The 16353-nt window shown below is 37.0% G+C and overlaps 1 protein-coding gene across 5 annotated transcripts in view; it reads right to left on the bottom strand.

Moving 5' to 3' along the window:
* Window positions 1-16353, bottom strand: part of CNKSR2 (connector enhancer of kinase suppressor of Ras 2) — a 250220-nt gene that overhangs the window by 29839 nt on the left and 204028 nt on the right. For all 5 annotated transcript variants that reach the window (XM_017659437.3, XM_017659438.3, XM_017659439.3 and 2 more), the window contains 2 exons: window positions 10597-10697; window positions 7719-8262 (listed from right to left, as the gene is read on the bottom strand). In XM_017659437.3, the coding sequence (XP_017514926.1) occupies window positions 7719-8262; window positions 10597-10697 (645 nt within the window). The remainder of the gene's footprint in view (window positions 1-7718; window positions 8263-10596; window positions 10698-16353) is intronic.

The following is a 16353-nucleotide window of genomic DNA, read 5'->3' as shown; positions in this document are numbered from 1 at the left end:
ATTGCTCCTTTGATCATTTTTGAAAAGGTCAAGACATAACTGCTGCATTTTTTGGGGTGATGTATGCTGGGATTGGGGATGGGTTCTGAGGTGGTATGTAACCTATCTCACAAGACGTGCTTACAGTATAAACTAAGATCACATCAAAAAAGTTTCCAAGGAGAAACTCTATGAAACCAACAAAACCATACCTCACCTCCTTACTTACATTGAGTTATAGGACAAATATACATGAAGAAAACAAATTCATATAAGAATTATTTTTAAAATCTTATCTTTTAACAAAAGTTACCTCCAGAGGGTAAGGAGACAGAGTTGCCTTTTTCATTCATTGTTTATTTGTTTGTTGTTTGTTTAGCAACAAGCAAGTTATTACTTTTCACTTAAACAATAAAAAAAACATGTAGGGAAGTTTAAAAACTTGCATAGTATATTTTATGGTGCAATCCTGTTATGTCTTAACTTACCATCTTTCGGTAGTTAGTAACCATGGGAGGTAAATTTCATATGTAGAGGGAAAAAGGAGGCGTTCGTGACCTCCAGCTTTCTCTGGCAAGGGTGACCAAGACAAAAGGCCTGGGCTTAGGACAGGTCCTCATAAAATAAGCTAGAAAGTACTCTGCTGAGAAACTGACCATATGCTGTGATTGATAGGAAGAAAAGGTAGTTTGATTTTTTGGTGTGTGAAAATGGTAAAAAGCAATTGTGTGGCTGAGCCCAATTATCTTCCTTGGTAAAACAAATCATAAATCACAACTTGTTTTACCTATACTGGTGAAAGGCTGTCATCCTTTTATGTGAGCTTTAATTCTTATCTGGTCACCTCTGCTGGTATGACTCTGTAGCATCTAGAATTCATTCTTGCCATTTAAATTTGGCTTCATTACTTATTAACACTCCTGAGATTATTTTCCTGTTTAATGCAGGGCTACTGATTATTCATTAAAGGACAAGTTGCAATTTCAACAAGTCTCACAAATGAATCAGGATGCAGATAGGTGATGGGCAAGTTCTAAGCAAGCCAGCCTTCCTTCCACCCCAGGCAGCAGATTTTGGTAGGAAAAACAATGCCCAGGGGTGCTGAAAGATCTGATTTCTAATAATGAACTGTTTGCTCATTGCTCTTGTGGCCTTGATCTTTGAAATGGGAGTAAAAAAGGAAGAGAATGGTTTCAGCAATAGAGAAGGTGACCATAAATGAGTAATAATACATACAGCAGTGATTCTAGCTATTAGCATCCCAGCTTTGTGTGCCCAGCATGAAGACGGTATGCTGTACACATGTAGTCCTATTCTTCCCTTTAACAAAATGCCGAAAATGAAGAAATTTGTAATGTCTTGATTCGTGTTTTATCTCATCCAATGTATAAAAAATAACTTTAGCTTTAACTATTACATAATAAAGTGGGAAGGAAAAGATGACAAAGGGGTTAGCTGTTATTTATTTATTCATGTGCTCATTCATTCATTCATCCGACAGGGCCTGGCTTACTATAAACTGTTTTAGGCACTGGGTATAAAAGAGAGGGATAAAATCCCTGCTCTTAAGTAACTAATATTCTGGTGGGTGGACATGGGAAATAAATCAGTGAACAATACTTTATATTATAGTCAGTGATAAAGCTGTGAATAATATGAAATGGGGTAACATACCTGTAAATTAAATGGTGGTGGTGGTGGTGATGGGGAAGAGGCATCTGGGTCAGGCTAGGTTGTCATGGAAGAACTCTGAGGGGAAAATATTTGAACTGACACTCAAATGGCAATATCTACAGATACATATTTTAGTAAATATATATAAACTTTCTGCCATTTGGAATAGAAGGTTTCTTTTGAGTTCCCAAATGTCCAAAGCCAAAAAGGAAAGGAGTAGTGAATGATAAGAATATGAAGTGAGGGACATTTCTATTTCTGTTCCTAGAACATGGCTAATATATTAGGTTGAAATATACAAAATTACTATTTCATCATTTTGACCTACAAAAACAGCAATTCATATGGTTCAATTCAATAGCTGAAGCTGAACTAAGTTAGGTCATGCAGATGGGTAAATGTTATTTAGTGAAGTTTAGCAGGACTAATTCATTATTTAAGTATTATAATTGCCCTCTTTGCTTAAATCCAAATTTGTATAAAATCTACACAAATTACATAATTATAAAACATTTATTGGACAGTGTGTCAGATATGGAAACTAAGTGCTTTCTGGCATCACCTCATTGATCCTCATATAACCTCAAAAGGTAAGTACTGTTACCACAGGATTTAATAATGAAAATCTTGAAGTCTTAAGGTGTAAATAACTTGATCAATCATACCACTTACAAGTGGTAGGGTGACAAAGCAAGCATTTGAACTGAGGAATGTCTCCAGAGACTGTATTATAAGCTCTGATCACTTAGTGTCTATAGGAAAACACACTCATTCACTTCAAAAGTCAACAATAATTATATCTAATCTGCTGTATTTTCAGGGTTACACAATATTTATCCCCTTTTAATATCGAACATTTTGCTGGTGTCAAGACTTTTAAACAATGTGATATGATATATGCACAAACACACACACACACATATAAAAAGTGAGACACTGCTTGAACAAATATATTTGAGGATAAACATTCATAATCATAGGTAGGCTCATATAGATAGCAATGACAAGCATTTTGGTACATCTTTTTTCTTTTTAAACTTAAAAACAAACCAAGGTTAGTCTAAACTATTCATAATCTTTCCACTTCCCTTGCCATTTAGGTATGGACATGGTATGGAACCTTGGTCAATGAAATCTGGGGCTAAGTTTTCTGGAAATATTCAGCAAAAGTCTTCCTTGACCTTACAGAAAGGACTAAAGATAGATCCTGATCTTTGGCTCTTTGGATGGATCTTATAAGAAGTGATACTTGTAAAAAAAAAAAAAAAGAAGTCATACTTGGAGTTGTTGACATTACAGAAAAGTAAAGTGGGAGTCCTCACACTACAGAGCCACAAAATTCACTCCCAAACAACCCCACATCTGAATTTCCCGTAAGTTAATAATTTTTCTACCAGACAATGAGGGAAATGTGATTAAAATCCCAACCTATAACCAACATCAGAATTATAGCTGGACTCTATTTTATATGTTATCTTTAGTGTTTTATGTTTCCCTAAAAGTGTTTCTTCAAAATCAGACAATATGTTACAAGAATATTTGTTTAATACTTCCTAGATTTTTCTGTGTTCTTTCTTTATATGTACTTACACATAACCAGCCAAGAATGGTGCCCTAAACTTCACGAAATTGACATATTTATGGTTCTCTGCAATCATTCTCTGACTTTAATGCCTATCTTTTTATTCACATTGCTTATGTATTTTTCCATCTATTTCCTTTAGAACTGAACTATAATTTAAGGTATTTTTGATGATTATGCTTTTCCAAATCCTTTGTGCTTTTGCCTAATTTATCTTGACAATAAATAAACAGTATAAAGTGCTGTGACATTTTTCCTTATTTTCAAGTTGCTCCTTTTTTTCCTTTAATACACCTTCATATTCTGGGAATATCTTTCCCTTGCCCACACACTTCCTACCTGAATGTTCCTGAAAATAAAATTCATGGCTTTTAGAAACTCTTCAGGAAATTACTCTAGGACCCTTAGAATGATTGAACAGGATTACTCTATCTTCTTCTGCACTATATGGGTAGTCATTATCTAGCCTCTCTGCCTAGATAATTTAAGATAGTAGGCCACTGAGCTGTATATTTAGTGCAGCTGTTAAGTTACCAATGGTGTGCAAAGGATTTTAGATTTTAGAAAATAACTCTAAAATACACTTTGCCACAGATCTCATTTTGAAAGTGTCAATAAATATCTTGGCCAGATAACCTGATGTGTATTTTAACTATGAGGTAACAGATTCCCCTACCCCACCAACAAAAACCCCCCACAACCTTAGGTTTTGCTTTAGATTTCTGAGACTAAGCTAATAAATATGTAGATTGAGAATACTGGTAGGTTATCTCCAAGACAGTGAAAAAGAGTACATTGTAACTTCATTGAGTACATGGAGGCGCCAAGCATGTATGGCTAGTAGAGTACTCTTATAACTGCAAAAGGGAAGTCAGCACGATGACGGGATAAAGCCTAGTATGGCAAAGGATAAAGAGAGCCATTCCAAACAGACTTCAAGCGGCATTAATCAAAATAGTATTTTAGTGTTATAGTAGATGATTTCTGAATGAAGTATTTCTTCATATTTTGTCCTACATGCTTATGATTTATACTCCTTGAAAGTTGCAGAGGTTGACATAATTTATAATTTAATTTAGCTAAGGTATTATAAGGCCCCTATCTCAGTAAGTTTTGAAACTGCAAATTGGGATAATAGGAAGTTACTGTCTTCTCTCTAATGCCAGTGAAGTAGGTCAGGATAATTAATATGCAGGCTGACTTTTCAGTCAAAGGAAAACAAGACAGGTCTCATTTGTGTACTTACAGTACCACCCATTTTAGACCAAAATGAGTTCAGCCTGGGAAAATCAGCCTGAGAAAAATCACAGTATGACTCAGTTAAACAATTGAATTTCTAAATAAGACAAAAGGTAGTTCAACCACAAGAACACAGATTGAAGTTTGTTCTAAAGAAAGCTAAATATATACCTCATAAATAGGGCCAAATTCCACATCTATAAGCAAATTGAAGAAAGAGCTAAGTCACAGATTTAGGTACATCTTGCTTTTTAAACTCATGAGCATTATATAATATGTATTATCAAAAGTTAAGGTAAATATAAATGATAAGAAAGGGGTTTGGTTGACGGCATAACTGTTTACTCTTTCAGCAGAAGTTAGACTATATTTTCATATTGTATTCCATTACTCTTTCTGCCCACTCACCTGAACTTCCTTGTTTTCATTTCTAGGCAAACAGAAAAATATATTGGAGCTAGAGACATGAAACTTATTTCCTCTGCAGGTCTATACTTGATTAATGTAAATTCACTTTGGTAGGTCAAAGCAAGTGCTGGCCTCGAGCAAGCCTGTTAGTAAGTGAGTGCACTGTGAGGCCAGGAGCCTGAGGCTGGTGGGAGGACCACAGCTCCTTCCCCATGTATAATTTTTCTCTGTTAACACCAAGCACCTTGATTTGAATAAGCAGCCCGGAATACTTCTAACGGTCAACCCAGTACAGTCATGAGCACGACATCCCTTAACTAGACCTCCAAGATTCTTTTGAAAACACTGAATTTAGAACTGATGACTCGTAGATGACATGTTCATCAAACTGCACATTCCTAAATAGGAGAAACAGTAGTGCAGAAAACCATCTTTAGGAAGATGAAATATATTACATTAAATAAGAAGCATCTTTGAGGGAAGCATCAAATGCACTGCTCTGTTGAGAATGATTTGAAGGACACTGAGACATCAAGTGGCAAGATTTTTGGAAAAACACCCAGAAAGAAATAGTGCCCTGAAAGAGTGCAAGGCCACCTTTAGTGAAGCCGATCTGACTGAAACAGCATGAATTGCCCCACAATATTGAAACATAAAGACAAAATGTGCAATGCCAAATTTACTGACGCACCTCCTAGACTGTTCTGCCTTATCACAGTTATTCCAAAAAGAACCTACTGAAAAAGATGGAAGGTACCGAAGAACTTCCCACTTGACTCATTTGGGAACCTGAAGGAAATACGTCCACCAACACTCTATATGGCTAAAAATAAATCCAGTCAACAAACCAACAAAAAAGAGACACTAGAATAAAAAAAAATATTGAAAGCTGTCTCACTAGAGATGCTCTGTGCTACTGGAGCCAGAAGGAAAGACGAGGAATTTCAGTTTCTTTCAGGACCTAGGACATGCTTTGTCCTTTCTATTCCTACCTTACACAATGACCGGAAGGAGCTGCTAAGTACCTAACTTAATCGAAAAAGATAGCATCAATGCCTTCTACCTGTGGCAACAATGGAGTGTTTTCTGAACAGAATTCTGTATTTCAGAGGGCTGGGCCTAATTTCAACACAATTTATTTTAAAATGACAGAGATGAAATATTTTCCCCAATATCTTTGGAGAATACTGAACAAACAACACACATAGTTACAGTAGTTGTGTAGCACCTGGATGACAGCTGAAATGAAGTTTCTCACTCATCTTTAGTTAAATTTTAGAAAGCAACTTACTAATTTTGATAATCATCATCATATTAAACATGTATTATCATGCTCACCAGAACTCCTACCAAGGCCTACCATGGCTCCTAAAGATTTCTTCCACAAGACTCTTCCATAATCTCTAATAAATGTGAAATGTCGGGAAGGCTTGAAGGCTTGGCAGGTAACAGATGGTAATTGCCTTACCTGTTATCAAAGATATACCTTTATGGAAATTATAGCTGAAATATATTTCACGTGGAAATTGCTTCATTATATGAATTTTATTATAAGCAACTCATATTTTGATGGTAGAAGATATAACCTAATTCTTATTAAATAATGCAGTGAAGACCCATACTATAAAAGGAGGTCCATTGTACCATCTTGTTAATAATCTCCAAAGTGACCCTCCTTTTGAATGAGCCAAGCTTGACATCAACATAAGGTTTTTGATGTGCTGGTAACCTGTGAGCTTTGAGTGGTCTTTCCAGTTGTGATGAAGAACTTACACTAACATCCTATGATTAAAGTCTCATATACTTACGAAAGGAGCTGAAGGATACAATCTGTATCTTTTGAAAAGAAAAGTCGAATGCTGGAGTGGGATCAAACCAGTGACTGAGGTGTCAACATTGGCTCAGGCCATCTGCACTAAGTGGCTCAGAATTTATTTTGAATAAAAAGATGCAAACAGTTTCATACTATTTTTTCTACACTATTTTTTTTTGGTATTTTACATTCAGGACTTTCTTTTTAGGTAAAAGAACTGAGTTAAAGCCTTTCCCTGGGTTTCTGCACTGGTGTATCACCAGTTATAACAGTTATAAACAGATGCATATTGGATAAAGCACCTGATAACTAGTAAACATATTCTTAATGCCAATAAGACAAAGGATGATAAAACTGACTTGTCTCTTTTAAGAGTTGGTGCACATAAACTGAGTTTTGCAATCAACATACATACCAAGAAGGCAAATGGATGCTTTTGGCAGATTGGTTTTCAGAAACAAATTCAGCTATTTGGAGTTTATATAAATGCTTTCTGAAATTTCTTCTTGGAAAAAATATTTTGGATTTTTTCCTTTGAATCTTTTAATAGTGAAAAGGGAAGTAATATATGTATGTGTGTGTGTGTGTGTGAGTGTATTCACTTACTTATTCAACCAAATTTCTGCTAATACCCTGCTTGAAGTGTTTATAGTTTATTAACCCAAACTGAGGGGGAATGACTATGAACTGGAGGGGTGATGCATGCAAGTGTCAAGAAAGTGGGTGAGAGGAGGAAGAAAAAGAAATGAATACCATTAACCTTAAAAGGCAAATGGGTAATTGGAGAGAAAAATTACTTACTCTACCTGTGGGTGTCCTAGGACATAGGCTTCACTCCTCATCTTTTCTTCCCCCAAGCTACTCAAGTTGAAAGTAGGACACCAAGGGATACCTAACTTCCTATGCAGCAAGACCATTATTTTAAGAAAAAAGGAAAACAAAATTCTGTTTTCTTAAAATAAGACGTTTGAAAAGGTTAGGAGTCTATGTACACAGGCTAAGAATCTCCATCAACATACTTACTTTTGTCTCCTATGTTTTCCCCAGCTGCCTCCCCTTCCTCCTCCTCCTCCTCCTCTTCCTCCACCTCTGTGGGCTGCGTATCATCCTGCGGGTCACAGGCACTAATCGGTGCATTCAGACAGCAGTGGTTGAACCCGCTATCTCGAGGCAGAGTAAAACTTCGAGGCTTGCCCCCGTTTCCATTTAACACTTGCATCCTCTCGCTCTCGGCTAAGGGGTACAGCCCATAGTGATCCTGTAGGTGGCACTTCTGAGTTGGAAGGGTGGACTGCCGCCGGTGCTCTGGGGAGATGGCGGCCGAGTCAGAGAAGACAGAATCCTCCAGAGGCAGAGTCTGAAGATAATGTAATCCTGAGCTTGTCAGGGGCGTCTCAATTAAATCCTGCCAGGAACGGCGCTGGCTGGCTGTCTTGCGAATGGGGGACACTGCACTGCTCACAGTCACTTCTTGGCGAAACTCCTCGTGGGAGGACTGTGACTGAGAGGTCTCTGTAGAGGACAGCCGGCTGTGTTTTGCTTCCACGTAAGGACTGGCACAGCTCATCTGTGAAAAGGAGTCTGTGATCAGTGTGCACAGAAATAACAGACCCCTTCTATCCCCAAGGAACACATCCAATTTCCACCAGTTAATGTTTACTAGTTGAGTTAATGGCTAGTCAAGTTTTCGGATGTCTCAAAGTTAGGCCGTAGCTGACAGTTTAAGAGACTGAGGTGTGGATGTACTAAAATGCAGTTATACCAGGTTCTCATGAAAAATCTGACATATTAATGCAAAATTTTACAATTAAAGTATATAAAAATGTGAGTGCTTATGTAAGAAATACCTAGCAACTAAAAAAAAAATCCAAAGTTAAAAAATCTCTATGCATTTGAAATCCTGAAGAATTGTTGCCAAATTCATGTTTCCAGATTATGTAGTTTGGGGATGAGAGCAATGAGAGACACTTCTGGATGTGAAAATAAGGTGCCTAAAATCTGACAGAACCCTTCCTCTTCGTTATGGGTGAATGTCTGCTCCTATGAGTGCTGTGGAAAAGTGTTCTTATGGTCTTGTGAATTCTGTAGCACTTTCTAGAGAGTTAAAAATGTGGGCAGGATGAGATTATACCCTGATGGGGAATAGCATCTGCTTTGAGCATAGGCCCTTCAGGACACAGAAATGCAAAAGAAAAATGGCATATTTTTACTCCTGGAATTTAAAGTGTAGGAATCTATGTTAGAGCACAAAGCACAACCAAGAAAATGGACTGCCATCAAGTGGATCCTGTAAAGGACTTGCAGGCACCCGGACTGGTACAAGCCTTACTTGGCTCTGAGGGCTACTAGTCAGCCCCAAGGCCCCTTTGTGGCGGGAGGAGCCTGATCTGTTAAATGTGATCATCGCAAATGGGGCTCAGGTTGCAGCCAGGATGAGTCTGGCTGAAGTCAAAGTGCACGCTGACGAAAGGAAAAGCTATGTGGCATCTTCTGTGAGCAGCATACCTTGCTACATGTTAGTAACAATGTGAAGTTTACTTCTTGAAATTCACTAGTGGCTATGATTAAAGAGCTGTTTGGTGAAGCTTAGGTTTCCCTTTCATAAATTTTTTAAAGGTATTATTCAGACTCTGATATTTTAGGGAAAGAAGGAAAATATGATATAAATGATATCTTGTCACTGAGTTCATATCTATAGCTCATCCTTACATTCTGCTGGTAAATGGCATTTATTAAAGAAATAAGCATGCAGATAGCAACAATTCTGCATTTTTTCCACTTTTCTCCTGTTCTCCTTAGGTAAGAGGCATTGTCATCAAATATTTTTGCTAAAAATGTGGTCTCCCTTAATATTAGTCAAAAGTGTCCATTCATTTATTTCAGAAATATTTATTAAGCACTTAATAAATAAGTGCCAATACTATGCTAGGGCGTGGGAATGTATAGATGAGTAGAACAGGGTCCCTGTTTTCAAGAAGTTCACAGTCCAGTCTAGTGAGCTGTTTGCAGTCCCGAATGTTCTAATTTAATATGTCTGGATTGGGCCTCAGCATCTGAATTTCTAAATTAGTCCAGAGGTGATTCTTACTCCAGCCAAGGTTGAGAAGTGGCCTAGAATTACATCAACATCTTGAATAGCACCTTTCTTATTCAAAGTCCCCTGGAGTAATAGCGATGTGGAATTAGGTTGGCTGCTGTTATCACCTACGTGCAGCTTCCATTTGCTATGTCCCAAGACAGGCAGAACTGACTATTACGGTTCTGGGAGCATGCAGTGTATTGTCTAAACTGGGACACTACTGAGACACTCTTGGTAATTCTGATTGGTAACAGTAATAAAGTGGGATAGTCCTAAGCAAACCAGGGCAGCTGTTTGGCCTATTAAAAGATCAAAGTACAGTCTATGCACAGACGAATTCACTCAGGCTGAAGACATCTGGAACACTACATAAACAAATACATTATACCCAGACCTCATGGCTGTTCTAAAAAGCTACATGCCAAAATGTGCTCAAAACAGATATAATATTTTTATGAATTGCTGTTAAAAGGCAAAGGAATGAACTTTATTATTGTATAATAGGTAAGGTCAATTTATATATTTTTTATAAGAAAACTTCTTTTGTTGTTGCTATTTCCATGAAGACTACTCTGACACAAAAGGTATGTTTTCTCAATAAAACTGCTCAGACATTTCTTATGCCTGTTATCTGTAGTGACTGTTTCTCCTGATTAAATACTCTTTGTATACTTATTCTCCCTTATTCTTTTAGATGTCCTATTTTTTTTCCATAAGAAACTTGAGGTCTGATATGCAATTCACTACATAATTTAACACACATGGGATGTGTTGTGTCAAATAATCTGATGCGATATTAAGTACATGGTATTGGTGACTTACAGATGGTGGCCGTGGATATGTATCATAGGGGGGTGGAGGGCTGTCCTGTTTGGGTGTTGATGGAGTGTCTGCTTCTTCCTTATCACTCTCACTCCAGTAATCTGAAAATTCACATACAAGGATACATCAACATTCTATTACATGTTTCTGGCCATATTTTCAGGAACACACACTACCACCAACAAAAGGAAATTTAAACTATAAAATCATATACCGTGCTCCCCAGCACCTCCTACTCCAGGCCCACCAACTTTTATTTTCAGCTGGGTTTTAAGCAGGAAGGAATAGTACAATCACCTAATTTCAACCACCTTTTAAAGCAAGCAGTTATACATAGCCTTAATTTTAAGGAGTTAAGTAAAAGGCACTGCATAAGCCAAACCACATTTAGGGTATATTAGATTGCAGACTAAATTATTCTGTAGCGTCAATTAATGAATGATATCGTATGATGCCTCTTACAGGTGTATCATTTTATCCTAAGGATGAAGACTCAAGGAAAAGCAATACATACATTGCTGTGTCCCTACAGATATAAACAGCTCCAAAAATACTGTTCTCAATTCTCTTCTCTGGCTTCAATTCACTGGTTATCTAGCAATCACCATTTCCAGAGTCATGCTGACATGAATCTCTATAACACCATACTCCCACCTCTACTTGGAAACACATGGCAAACCCTGATTCTTGCCAAATGCAAAAGGGCAAATCTGCTGATGGGGGCTGCAAGTTCCCAGCTTCCAGAACTACTTAAAAGGGTAGAAAATATAAGCTGCTAGACGAAGTGACTTGGCAGACCTCAGGAAAGAAGGATGGAGAAAAACTCTGAGAGACATATTAGTTAAGTACACAAAAAACAGCACAAAAGCCAATAACCAGAATCTGTTCCACTAATATCTCAACCACCCTTAACTGCTGGGTTAATTCTTTACGTGATGTACAGGGAAAAACCTAGAGCTATTATTCATATGAACTTCAAATGATTAAAAAAAAGGTATTAAAACAAAATGCTCCTTATTCTTAGGAAAATCCAAGTCACAAAATAACCCTCAGAAGGCTTAACTAATATTCAGAGTTAGGTGGAAAATCATGGCACAAATTTTTATAGAAAACCTTCTCCACCCAGAATTCCCAGATTGTAATATCTTCATATATTTTCATTGTGGTGCTGATTAATATTAATAAGTACAGCTAACACTTACTGTCTACTTACTATATGCCAAAACCAAACTAGTAGAGCTAGGATTTCAACTAAGAAATTGCCTTACTCTAAACCTCGAAGGTAGAGTTTAATGTTATATATATTCACTGGGACTCTTTTGTATGACATAGTGGGAGAACTTAATGTTATATATATTCTTGATCCATTAAGCCCCCTCCTCCTGCTGCTCTATAGCTCTGGCTATTGTGAACAGAAATTCTTTAGCAAGAAGAATTTATTAAGAAGGAGAATGTTGTTATTTAACAATAATGACAAGATTATTATTCGGGCCTCAAAATACAAGGGCTCTGAAAATTGAATTCTTACTTTAATTATTTTGTTTGAGTTAAAGATAAGCAAACACTAGTTAATCTAAATTTGATGTCTGGTTTTTACAATGGGCCATGCCAATGATATCCAGTACACTAAGTCTCCCCTCAAATATGTATTGATGTAGTTGTCCACAGATGGACCCAGCAAACAAACATCAATGGGAAAAGCATGGACTATATACTCCAGATGTAGGCTCAACCTACAGGCAGATGTAGGTTCAATTTTTGGCTGTACCACTTACCATCTCTGTGCTCTTGTGACAGTTACTTAAGTTCTCTGAGTTTGCCATTTGAAAAGGGGGCTAATAATAACCACCCTTCAGAGTTGTGGGAGTTAAGCGAAATTCTATCTGCTTTGGAAATGGAGGCATAACAGTAAAAGCATGGCTTGGGAGTCAGGGGTACAAGTCAAGTGCCTTGCTCCTTGAAAGCAATAAATATTAGGACCCTTGACCTTCTTGGGTGGATTTGTAGGTAGCATGCCAGGACAGTCTGACCCAGATCACATAGGAGATAAATGCCTGCTGTTCATCTTCTTAGACATTAGTTTTTTCTTGAAGCAAGTTCCAGCAATGAAAAGTGAATTTTGGAGCTCTGGAATTTGGGTTGGGTATTTCTGTGGGAGCCTGAAATACTATTAGGAAGTCATTGCTGGAGGTGAAGGGATTAAGCACCCCCACCCTCACCCCCAAGCAGTAGGCTTGAAAAGATCAACTCTGCTCTTCCCCTTCCCAGTATTTCCACAAACTGTGACACCTAAGGTTAAGTTTCTTGATCTTTACATGGATACCTTGGGGTCTCAAGGATTTATCACTTCAAGTGTTCTTTATCAGTACATTGAGAAGTAAGTAGATGCTCACCATTTTTATCGAGATCTCTGTAGCTATCACTAAAAGCGACAGATTTTGGGAGATTCTCTACTTTTCCCCCCCAGCTAGACTAGAATAATTAAGAAGAATTCTAGTCCACAATTTTATGTAATTCTTGGCTTATTAAAAAGCACCATCAATCCAAAGTTTTCTTGGTTTACCTAAGAAAAGACTGAAATACCATAGCAAATTAACTTCATTTCTAACACTAAGCTGTGCCTTTGAGAGCAATGCCAGAGAAGTAGCTACATATAAAATTCAGTCAGGCTTTTCTGGGTTTGTGTGGGAAATTACAGACACAATGTTGCTCAAAGGCTGAAGCTAGTCTGATTTTCATTCTAAGAGCAAATTATTTTATTTTTCTTAGTGCTCTGTTTGGCACAAAATAAACAGACACTTTTAATGTTTCTTGAAGTAATATTCAATTTATAAGTAACTAATCATGAATAAACAGTGCCGTCAATGGATGAGGAAAATTTCCACTTTAATCCTCATGTTGATACAAAAGGATAATTTAAAAGACATTGACTTTTTAAAATCTGGAACTATCAAAGAAATACAACATATTTCATTCAATTTTATATCATTAGACCTTTACAAAGACCTTCTGTGTGACTGAAAATAATGTGCCATGAATGTCTGACTAGAAGCTGGAAAAATATAGAAAAACAATTAGCAATTACCCAAATTGTGATCTTGGTAGAATTTAGTGTCACCCTCTTTTTTTTTCTAAGTACAACAACAAATAATGAAAGGGAACCCCAAATCCTTTACAGTTCTGTAGTTAAAGACAGCAATTCACTGAACTTTTATTTAAGTCAATGAGAGTCACTTCTAAGCAGCCCTGGGCATCTAAAGAGAAACAGTGTTTTGCGCAGTTAGTCCTTAGCATCAAAGAGCTGTATTTGCATGAAGTTTACCTTCAGTACTGAGAATGGTACTCAGGAAATGTCAAATAACTCCACAGAAGTTTGGACTAGACACCCAACAGTTCTCTGTACAGAATACTTTGAGACCTAATCATGCAGAAATAGGAAGTCTAGTATGTTTCTGACCTATTAGAGTGCCTGAGGAAAGGACACTCTATGAGGAAATCCAAATTATTGCAGAGATTCTGGTTGTGTTGTATTTAGCAAGAGAGACTTGAATTGTAATATTTAGTTCTGCCTATGATTATCTACCACACTCCAGTAAGCATTAAAATATATACTCACATGACAAACCAGTGTATATAAAATACTCAGATTGAATCCATAGAATGAATACTTTTTGGAATCTGCATGTGCAATACAACTTGCCAGTTCTTTCATCCATAATTAAATTTGGTTATATAAAACCAAGTACAAAGGAAATCCACTAAAATGAAGACCATGCTCAGCTTCAAAGTAATGCCAAGTGATAAAATACAGAAGTTGAGCCTGAAAGTCAAAGATTCCTTATGCACGCAAATTAACTTTTTGCAAAGATTCATTTTCCTATCAGTATACTGCCCACACTTCTAATTCTTCCATCTTAAAAAAAAATCAGAAACAAATCTATAGGCACCTTTAAAGAACAGTTTTACTCCTTTTAAAGAAATTTGAAAAGGAAAGCTGTTTTTTGTTTTGGTACTCTTACCACAGTATTAGGTGTATAAATTAAGTTGAAGCATAAAGGTAGGGAATAAACTTTTAACAATGAAGAAACAGGGATTAATGTGATGTACACACTTCACAGTCATGGTGGGATTTGTCTGTGTGCACAGCTTTGATGGAGATGGCTTCCACGTAAGTATCCATGCTGCTTTATCTCCCAGGAATGTTTTGTTACTTTCTTGACTCTAAATCCTCCTCATCCTGCAAGACCCAGTTCAGATAATAGAGTCAACATAAAGCTTTTCCCCTCTTCCCTTCCTGGAAAGAAACCTTCCAGCCTCATTTCCATGAGGCTTGATTGGTACTCTCTTATCTATCACTTTCTGTGATGTGAGTGCACTAAGAATGTCTTTTCTACTAGAATTCAGTGTATTTCAGGCAGGATGGGTGCCTATTTCACCTCAGTATAATTAGAGTGCCATTTGAAATTCTTATACAGGAACACTTAATATTGAATAAAGCACCAACTTTCTGTCTCTACCACTGACTTGACATCAGGCTCACTGATGGCTTTATCCAGCAAGTATTTCCTCATTAATCCTGTTTCCTTCTCAGGGTTGTATTTTTTAAAAAAATTTTGCATCCATTTATCAAATTTTTTAAATCAGTTGCACAAAAATTGGTATTCATTTATCTTGCATTGCTTTTTAATTTTTAAGCACTTTTAAGTGTGTATTTTTGAGCTCTTTAACAAGATGATAAATTCCCATTGGCAGGAACCATGTTTTGCTATTTCTTTGAAATCCTCCTGCCCTACTTCCTTACCTTCATGCTCCACCCATCCCCATTCCCTCAACCCATGGCTCTAAACCAGGGCTTAGTAAACTATGGCCTGTAGGCCCAATGAGGCTCTCTGCCTGTTTTTATATGGCCTGTGGGTTAAGAATGGTTTTTATATTTTTAAATGGTTAAAAAACCAGAATAAGATTATTTTTTGAAATGTAAAAAATGATATGAAATTCAATCTTAGTGTCTATAAATAAAGCTTTACTGGAGCACAGCCATGCCCCTCCATGTGTCTATGACTACTTTCGTACCGTAACAGCAGACTTGAGTAGTTTCAACAGAAACCTTATGGCTTGCAAAGCCTAAATATTTATTATTTGGCTCTTTACAGACATTTTGCTGACCTCCACCCTAAACATTTGCTGAAAGATTGGTCTTGGGATCTGGTTGCCATCTTCAGATCTCTCGAACCTTTCATGTTTAGATATTTAAAAAGTTTTGGCTGAGGTTTTACTTTGAGAAGAAACAGAAGTTTTCAGAATTTCCACATCAGCCACCAGGCTATGCCCACTGGTGACACAACTAGAAATATGTTTATATGTAAATAAATCTGTGGAATTCTTTTACTGTAGGATGTCTCAAAAAACTTCAAGAAACTACTCATGCTTCCAAGGGATGTACAACAAATGCTCTTTGGGAAATGTGAAGCCACCTCAGAATGGTGACCACAGATTTCGTTAAGATTTTAATTCTGCATCTTGATATTTGCTTCATAAACCTGAGGTGAATATCCAGCAAGTCCCGTGAGATCACAGTTACACAGAAATAAAACTGAAGAACGTGACCAAATGAGATAATTGATGGAAGAAGGGATCATTCATCTGAGCTTTTTGCATGAAGGCTACTTAAACGTTGATGGAACTGCTAAGCAGAAAAAAACAACTCACACCAAGCACGTAGACTTGGGTTTTTTAAATAGGACCAATTACAGGTTT

The sequence above is a fragment of the Manis javanica genome, chromosome X (assembly GCF_040802235.1).
Source record: "Manis javanica isolate MJ-LG chromosome X, MJ_LKY, whole genome shotgun sequence".
NCBI lineage: Eukaryota > Metazoa > Chordata > Mammalia > Pholidota > Manidae > Manis > Manis javanica.
The sequence above is the reverse complement of the archived record's forward strand: the minus strand, read 5'-3'. Positions and strand labels throughout refer to the sequence as shown.